Below are 9772 nucleotides of genomic sequence, written 5' to 3' on the forward strand. Positions count from 1 at the left end.
TCCAGGTAGAGTGCCAAACTAATGACTCCTCATAGTTACTGAAAGTCCTACAGTTTAGTGAAGAACGGTCCATTTTAGGCTGGTGACTGCTAAATCAGATAAAAACGTGTGCTTGTATCCAACTAAATCATACTTGGAGTAGAGACCCATTGAATTTAATAGACACGGCTATCTTAAGTCCATGAATGTCAGTGTTTTGCTCTCAATACTTGGATGCAACCCACAATTTTTCATGTGCGAGAACATCAAAACACACACACACACACCAGACTGTGGTCAACAGCACAATTTCTGCATCTGCCTTCTAGAACTACTGTACACACTGACCCCCCAGCAGGACAAAGCAAGGGCCTGTTTAGCAGGAGACACTTGTTAATTGTCACTACTTGAAGATGCGTGAAATAAAAAAGACAACTATTTGTTGCCGCTCTAGGAGGACTATAGTGAATGTATTCTGTAGAGAGATTCAAGTGGAATAATATGTCCCTGAACATATCTACCCAATCCAAACCAAAATTACACGATAACACCATTTGCTATTATCTTCGGTTTTTCCAAAAGCAGTGCCTAATGACAGAGCTGAGCCATAGCAACGCTGGAGCTGGGGGGGGGGGGGAGAGAAATCAGAAAGTAGTTGTTGCACTCCTTCTGTCACAGAAGAGCCTTCTGCTAGCGTTTCTTGAGATGACAGATGACTTGTTAACAAAAGCACTTGTTAACAGTGATTTTGACAGGACCAAACCACGTGTGAGGCGGGGGACAAGGGGAATATCTCGCCACTTTTCCACCACTCTAATGCAGCTGCCAGGCGGGGAACCTCCAGATTTTATCACAGCAGCTGTAGGAGCAGACAGAGATGATTCCTTCTCCTCAGGCAGTTTGCCTACTCCAAAGCAAGCACTTCAAGGAGAGGTTGGGGGTGGGGGCGGGAGATCCATAGCAGGAGGGAAAGGTTAAGCAGCCAGTGATGGGAGTTTCCTAGAAAATTCTGAAGTGGAACGTTTTCTGGAAAATTATCCCATGTAAATTTGCTTAGGGCAAATTTTCTTTCTTTCTTTTTCCAAAAAAAATATTTCTTTGGTTTTTCAGATAAAATTTTGACAGTTACATATTGTCAGGGAACTGACATCGGAGCTAGAGGCGGAGGGAAGGCTCTCAAATGATGCTGGAAAAGGGCCCAGCAAGGAGAGAGGCAGCTCTGCAGATGGGGAAGCAAATCAGCGCAACACCAGGGATATAGAGGGGCTGATGGGGGAATCGGCGAGAGGGCTCCAGGACTCTTCACCGGACACCAGCGGGGAGAGCACGGGTCCTCCGCTACCCACGCCCACCCTGCGCAGAAGACTTCCACGCAGAGAGAGTAGGAGGAGACTGGGTGTCAAACAACTTTTATATTGGAAAAGATTTAAGAAACGCCCACTGACGGATTCTGCTAGCGACTGAGGCACCCACGAAGTGAAGGGCTGCCCAGACTGAAAGGTTTAGCAAGGCAACAAAGCCTGGAGAGGCGGCAACTTACGCACGAGCAGCCCATACACATTACACATATCAAACATAAATAATAAAAACAAAAAAACCAAGGAATCTCCTGGGCTTCCATCCTCTCCTTTGTGAGTCCTTTTATTAGTAATTCCTCCTGCATCTTTTATGATGATCCAAATCTTTTACATCTCCGTTGTGTCCAGAATCCACCATTAAACTACAAGTGATATTCCAATCCTACTAATGATTTTAACTGTTTACAATGGTCTTTAAGATAAGTTTTAAATAAGGAAGACCAAAATTTTAATAAGGAATGGGGGAAATCGCTTAGGGCAAATTTTCAGCGTGAACTGGAATTTTTTCTGAAACCCTAGAGCAGCAGAGGGGCAACAGGCCTGTGCCCCCCCCTTTTGAACTGGGAGAACAAGCTATGCCCACTTTCTCTACATGTGATGTCATATGCGGTATTAGGTGTGGGGCAGATGAAGACATGGCTGAGCTGAAAGGGGACTGGCAGGAACCGCCAATCAGGTGACCAGTGGTGCCTGCAAAGCACTGTCTGCCTGGCTTTTTAGAGACTCCGGCAGCCAGATGATTGTCAGATTTTGCAGAGTGGTACACCCCAGGGCTTGGCAAGGCCTAACAATGAGTTGATTGTCAGCATCCTGTGGGTTGTGCCTTTCCCTGCAGAGTTTGATTTCAAAGTGTGGGGCTGAAAGCCGGCCACCTGATGTCATTGTGATATCAGGCAATTGGCAAGTGGGTGGCTCCGCTCACCTGTCAAATGTGACTCACGCACAGTGTGGGGACATAAGGATCCGGCCCACTGGCAGCATACCCCACCCCCCCACCTTAGCATGAATACTTCCCTGTTTTGCAAAGGCCTTCGGAACTCAGGAAGGAGGGATAAAAGAGGTTTGCAAGATAGGATTTCAAATTGTCTGGGGGCAGGTTTTTATTGTATTTTTTGTCCTAAGCTACTGGAAAGTCTGATGGGGTCCATTTAAGCAGGGTGTAATTTAAAACAAGAAGAACACCAACAACAAAACCCGGCATGCTCGTGTTCAGTCCCTCTTTCCACCTGCTCAGTCATGCGACCAAAGCAGTCTGCAATCTTTCCTAAAAACATTTCTTCCAGTCTCTTTTCCATGCCAATATTGAAACCCTATTCAAATGTAATAGATGGAATCCTTCAGCAAAATAATAACCTGTTATTTCCTTGTATTTGTAGCCTGCCTTACTTCCATCTTGAACCCCAAGGTGGCACAGATGTAGTTCCCAGGCAATAACCATTCAGGCAATAACCAGACCCAATAGACTTTTCAGACTGCATCAATTTACTCCCCCCCCCCTTTCTTAAAGAGCACACAGCACCCAGAAAATAAAGTTAACATTCACCAAAAGTGTCAAGGCACTCAGGGTAAGGGTGAGAACTGCTTACTTGTTGCTATTTGCCACTTTAAAAATAAGAGAGGTTGAAATCCCATGCTAAAGTTATACAGCGTCTGTCTATGTTTGCAGCTCTCTATTAACAATAGACCAGTAGTGGTGTATGGAAGTGAGAGCTGGACCATAAAGAAGGCTGATCGCTGAAGAATTGATGCTTTTGAATTATGGTGCTGGAGGAGACCCTGGAGAGTCCCATGAACTGCAAGAAGATCAAACCTCTCCATTCTTAAGGAAGTCAGCCCGGAGTGCTCACTGGAAGGACAGATTGTGAAGCTAAGGCTCCAGTACTTTGGCCACCTCATGAGAAGAAAAGACTCCCTGGAAAAGACCCTGATGTTGGGAAAGATGGAGGGCACAAGGAGAAGGGGACAGAGATGAGATGGTTGGACAGTGTTCTCAAAGCTACCAGCATGAGTTTGACCAAACTGCGGGAGGCAGTGGAAGACAGGAGTGCCTGGCGTGCTCTGGTCCATGGGGTCACAAACAGTCGGACACGACTAAACGACTAAACAACAACAACAATTAACAACAGAATAAGCACAGGCACAAAATGAAGCAGACTCAGTGGATCACATCTAAGGAGGAAAGGCTGTAGCTCAGTGGTAGAGTATCCGATTTGTATGCAGATGGTCCCAGGTTCAATCCTTGGCATCTCAAGGCAAGGCTGGGAGAAACCCTTGTCTGAAACCCCCAGAGAGCTACTGCCAGCCAGTGAAGGCAGTACTGAGCGAGATGAACCCCTGGTCTAACTTGGTATGTGGCAGGTTCCTATCAGAAATATCACTGATCACAAGACTCCGACGTTCTGCCTGATTCAGCTCAATAGTAAGTCTAGCTTTCCAAAATGATGTGATAATTTTAGCAATAATTACAGCCCTTTCATGTTTTGGCCTTCAGGGATGCAAGGACTCCCTTTTATCCACGTCAATACACACACAGAAGAACGTAAAGGAAACAAGGCAAACTGTGAGAAAAGCAAGCTTGATCTCACACTTTCCGGTTTGATTCCAATCCTTGAATTTCTATTTAAATGTTTCAAGCTCCCCATCCCTGCTCAAAATGAGTTTTCAAACTAACATGTACCACATTTCTCCAGTTTTCCAAACAACAAAAAAATCCAGCAATGGATGTTTTAATAAATTTAGACACTGTTTTTACGAAACCGACCACCCTTGGTGAAAAATCTGCTGTGCCTTTTCCACGCGTTCACATGTGGTCCTTTCTTCAAAAGGTTATAATCATACAAGATTGCTTTGAGGATAATGATTGGGTGTTTAAGAGATGTTAGCTACACTTAGCTTGTTTAATCTTAGGATTTAATTGGATTTAGTAGAGTTTCCTAAATATAAGAGAAATACACTAGTGGTAATGCAAAATTAGGAAACTGCTCATTGGTATTTAACTCCTGTGAAATTATTCAGAACGTATAAAGGCATTCCAAATGTTTGCTGGAAGTGTGAAAAATATGAAGGGAGATTTTACTATGCTTGGTGGACACATGAAAAAGCTAAGAAATATTGGATACAAATCATACAGAAGATTACAGAAGATTTCAGCTGTATCCAGAACTTTTCCTTTTAGGACCAATGGATATACAATTAGAAAAGTATTATGGAAGATTATTTCATTAAATGATTACAGTAGTGAGATGTTTATATGCACAAAGATGAAAAGATTTATCATTACCTATTATGGGGGAATGGTTGCTGAAATTAATGGACTTGGCTGACATGGAGAAGTTGACATGTTTAATTAGAAAAAAATCATTGTTGATGTTTATTAATGACTGGAAACCCATTATGGAATTTTTGCATGAAAAAGAAAGTGAACTTGTGATATCTGGGTTTGAGGATTGAAGAAAACACTGTTTTATAGGAAGTAGAATAGTTGGGGGTTACCTTGGAGTGAATGTTTTGAATACTTTTTTTATATGGCTGACAGTCAAAGAATCAAAAGCCCTATTCCCCCCCCCCCTTTCTCTTTCTTTGTTTTTACTTAATTGGCTTTTTTATTTTTTTGTGTTACAAAAGATATGTTGTATTTAATATTAATCTTTGTACAGTGGACGCTCGGGTTGTGAACGTGATCCGTGCGGGATGCACATTCGCAACCCGCAGCGTTTGCAACCCGCTTCTGTGTGTCTGCGCATGCGCAAAGCGCGATTTAGTGCTTCTGCGCATGCGTGACTACCAAAACCTAGAAGTAACCCGTTCCGGATTTCGGCAGTCCACAACCCAAAAAAACACAACCTGAAGTGGACGCAACATGAGGTATGACTGTATATCTTCTTTTAAGCTTTAATAAAATCTATGGAGGAAAATAGCAAAATTAGGATACTGCATGCAACTTACCCATTTTTACTGAACACCCTGAGCCACATGTGGATGTTTGGCCCCAGCAAACACAAGCAGTGCAATGTAGTAAATGTGGACAGAAGAACTGCAAATAGGAAGGTCTCCAGTACTGACCTGGAAAAAAGGGAGGCAACAGCATATGGGTCAGTGAAGCTCTCTTCCAAGGTCTGCCTTGGCAAACTCAACAGAAAGGATACTTCAGTGTGGATTTCAATTTCCCTAAGTTCTGTAATAGACAGAGGACCACACTCCATCGTGGACCACCTTCCGGGGATCATATGTGAGTAGTGAGTGGGTCCAGAGCCCAAAGCAGCCAGAGTAACAAGTGTTTCTTTTACCTTTACAAAGGACACTATAGACAAACACACACACATTCATCCATACAAGCAAGAGGCATCGTCACCCACTCATAAGATCAGCTGTGCTGGATCAGGCCAAGGATCCACCTAGTCCAGCATCCTGTTCCCACAGTGGTCAATGAGAGGAACTCAGCACAAGAGTATTCTGCTCTCCTTCAGTTTCCAGCAACTGGTATTCATAGGCATATTGCTTCTGCCAGTGCAGATGGAACATAGCCATTATGGTTAGTTGCCACTGGTGGCATTGTCTTCCATGCATTTGTCTAATCCTTCCAAGCTGGTGGTCAAATTCCATAGTCTAATTATGTGCTGTCTGAAGTACTTCCGCTCGTTTGTCCTGAATTTTCCAACATTCCGTTTCACTGGGTGTCCACAAAATTTAGTGTTATGAGAGGGGGGGGGGCTTTCCTCTTACCTACTTTCTCCTCACCAGGCATAATTCTGAACACCTCTATAATGTAGCCTCTAACTCCCCTATTTCCAAAACTAAGAAGTCCCAAATGCTGCAGCCTTTCCACCTAGGGGAGTTGCTCCATCCCCTCGACCATTTTGTTGACCTTTTTCTGAACCTTTCCAACTCTACAAATTCCTTTTTAAGGAGAGGTGACCAGGCCACTACACAATACTCCAAGCAAACGCCTGGGTCATACTATGAAGTATGCAAACTTGGGCAGACCTAGGTCCAAATGACTCAGTACAGTACAGGACATTTGGCTTTGTGATTTATGATGTGTGTGTTTTGTATAAAGCAACTTACTCTATCAGTGGTGCTCCATAAAGAACAATTATTCCATGAAATAGGATGCAAGACATGAAGAAGTACACACAGCATCTTAGAAACCTTGCCACCTTTGAAAGAAAGAAAGAAAAATTATGTAGTGCCCATGGCGCACATGACACTTTATACAAGCAGGGGAGGACAGGTCCCTGCCCCGAGAAGTTTACAATCTAAAATTTGACACAGGGCACAACAACATAGGAGGGAGAAGCAGGAGTAAACAATACCCAGCTGTTTCAGCTGCATGTGCTTAAGCCTTGTAGTATTATTGACATCTGGCTGCATTCAGCCAAGTTCTGCTCAGGTTAGATCCATTGGAATTAATGGGTGTGACTAATTTAGGTTCAATAACTCCCAACTGGTCCTGCTAGTTATGTCCGTTAATTTCAGTGGGTCTTGCCTGAATAGAACTTAGTTAGATGAGAACGCTTTCTGGGCACCACAATTTAAGAATGATACTGACAAGCCTTATGAGGAACAGTTGAGGGAGTTGGGTATGTTTCGCCTGGAAAAGAGGAGACTGAGAGGAGACATGAGAGTCACCTTCAGATATTGAAAGGGCTGCCACATGAAAGATGGAGCAAGCTTATGGTTCTTCTGCTCTGGAAGGTGGGACACAAACCAATGGATTCAAGCTACATGAAAGGAGACCCCGACTCAACATGAGGAAGAACTTTCTAACAGTAAAAGCTGTTCAACAGTAGAACAGATTCCCTCGGGAGGTTGTGGACTCTCCTTCCTTGGAGGTTTTTTAAACAGAGATTGGATGACCATCTGTCATGGATGCTTTAGTTAAGATTCCTGCATTGCAAGGGATTGGACTAGATGTCCCTTTGGGATCAGTTCCAACTGTATGATTCTATGAATTCTATGAAGATGCACAGCAACTACTTTTGTTCATTTTGCAAACAGGCATGTGCCAGTGAAGTCAAATGGAACACACATCAGTAAAAACCACACAGGGGAGAATGGCTAGGGATTGGCCCTAGCCTTAGATCAGGCATAGGCAAACTCAGCCCTCCAGATGTTTTTTGGGACTACAATTCCCATCATCCCTGACCACTGCTCCTGTTAGCTAGGGATGATGGGAGTTGTAGTCCCAAAACATCTAGAGGGCCGAGTTTGCCTATGCCTGCCCTAGATCTATAACCTTTTTGATAACTGAAAAGTCAAAGAATGCAACACGGGAGTAAAAAATATCAAATATTATCACTGTAGTCCTAGACCTGAGATTAGGGCCATGAAGCAAAGAGCCTTGTGTTGTCCTAACCTTGTCAGAGTCCTAACTTTGGGACTTCAAAGTGCCCAATCACCTGATGTCTGTCCATCTCTCAAATTTGGCCCATGAGCTTAGGCTTGCAAAGCCAAAAAGATTCCCCAGAAGTACTCAGTTCAAAATCTGATCTCAGCCATGAACTTATCAGGTAGCTGGAACTAAAGCTCTACTCTCCCATCTGGCATACCTTACTGGACTGTCTGAAGGACTGCAACAAAAAATGTATGAGATGCATATTTAAAAGATGTAAAAGGTACTAAGTGTTACTATTATATGACATTCCAAACATTATGTTTTACCAAGATTAAAACTTACCTTATGGGCAAGTGAAGTTCTTCTATTAGATGGATTTGGTTTAAGAATGAAATACAAGACTATATTTACAGTGCCGACACTTGCTGAACAGATGGATAACCAAGTCAGGTGTGTTCCCAAGATTGAGAAGTTTTCCAAAAACAGAGAAGGAGTGACAGTTGCTACAATAATGGAGAATATACAGATAACATTGGCAGACAGCAGTCTTTTTATTTCAGTTTCTTTCATGGTGCCTTTAGTCCTGTCTTCAATTTCCACCTGTTGAGAAGCAAATTAAGGTAGTTATATTCTTGTACAAACAAACGAAAATTTTCTTTCTGCAATGAAACATGGCATTGAAAATGTTGCATCTCTAAATCTACAGGCATTTCTACAGGCACCTTTAGCTCAGATTTAGGTTCACACAAGAGTCCTGGAGATATCAACAGTAGCAGCAACAGTAGATGAGAACCATACAAGGTGAAGGAATAAGAATAAGAGAAACTAGATGCAGGATGAGGAAGAATAATAATCACAGAGGGCTACGGGCTCCACAAAGGAAAATTGGCTCTGTGGTCCCAGTTAAGCTGATTCACATGAAAAAGATCACAATGGTTTGAAATGAATGGTCAACTACTGCTTCTCAGGCCCTAAACATCCACCTGTTAAAAAGTAGTTGCCAGAACAGTGACTCAACCCATCTCTGACCACCCTATGCTTTGGGGTGGATTAATTCCAACGCACCTTTGCCTTGGGCAGGATCGGAGCAGACAACCACTTCGGATGCAGAGTCACAATAGAGTAGCTTGCTCTTAGGAGGATGCAAGTCACTGGTGCAGGCTACGTGTATGCATGTGTTAAGCATCATTATGCCCTGGCTTCGCATTGAATGTTTTGAGTGTGCCAATGGGGGCTTGTTGTTTTTATTTTGATTGTATATTTTGTGGCTTTATATTTTGATTTTGTTCTGTGAACTGCCCCAAGACCTCCGGGTATAGGGCAGTATATAAATTCAATAAATCATAATCATAATACTCCCCTTACAAAAACTCACCTGCACTACCAGGGGTTCCTTTCGGAAACTTATCAAGGGTTTTCCAACACGGCAGAGGAACAAACAAGGAGACGCCAGCCTTCCTGGCAGTTCCTTCCTTCACTCCACCCTCCCCTGCACATACAACCGAAGGGAAGTAACTGGGTGTGTTCTTGGGCAAGCCTGGGCCGACCTTAATGGCAACCTACTGGCGGATCCCTGGGTGATTTGCAGTTAGATCGGCAACTCTTACAATTGAATTTTGATGTCAGTAGAAAAGTTGTCCGTAGAAAACAAAACACGACTCTCCTACTTGGCTGGCTTTGCGTCTCTGGCTGGTTTTTAGAATCGGAATCTTGCCCTGGCTGTGGCGGCTCAGGGTGCATGACGTACCTGGACCTGCGCATGCAGCTTCATCCCAAGACACGGCTCCCGAATCCCGTGTTTCCCATTGGCAGACCTTGGGATTCTAGCAGGAAGAGAAGCAAAGCCGGTCCTGCAAGCCTTGAGCTCGCCCACGTCTGTCCTCTAGGGAGGGAACTGCGTAGAAGAGGCGAAGGGGGCTCGTCGCCGTCCAGGGACAGACAGGGAACTGGGTTCCGGAGGAGAGGAGCCGGGGTGGGAGTGGGGGTTGTCACCTGCGTCCGCCTTACCTGCTCGTCCTCTCAGGAGCCAGTGGGCGGGGCTTCGCAAAGACGGCCTTCCGTCACCAGGAAACGGCCCTCCATCCTCCTGCAGCCGGCAGCG

General features: G+C 44.1%; 1 protein-coding gene across 3 annotated transcripts in view; it reads right to left on the reverse strand.

Moving 5' to 3' along the window:
* The window catches only part of PIGF (phosphatidylinositol glycan anchor biosynthesis class F), a 37896-nt gene extending 28130 nt beyond the window's left edge, over nt 1-9766 (reverse strand). Inside the window, exons 1-4 of one of the 3 annotated variants that reach the window (XM_083494835.1) lie at nt 9679-9766; nt 8014-8271; nt 6402-6493; nt 5283-5399 (exon numbers count right to left, since the gene is read on the reverse strand). In XM_083494835.1, the coding sequence (XP_083350961.1) occupies nt 5283-5399; nt 6402-6493; nt 8014-8241 (437 nt within the window). In that variant the 5' untranslated portion in view covers nt 8242-8271; nt 9679-9766. Of the gene's footprint in view, nt 1-5282; nt 5400-6401; nt 6494-8013; nt 8272-9046; nt 9179-9418 lie in introns of those variants that run through there. The other 2 variants (XM_083494834.1, XM_083494836.1) reach the window with 2 other exon arrangements.
* Between the last annotated feature and the right edge of the window lie 6 nt (nt 9767-9772).

This window comes from Podarcis liolepis (genome assembly GCF_965112155.1).
Source record: "Podarcis liolepis genome assembly, chromosome: 3".
Lineage (NCBI taxonomy): Eukaryota > Metazoa > Chordata > Lepidosauria > Squamata > Lacertidae > Podarcis > Podarcis liolepis.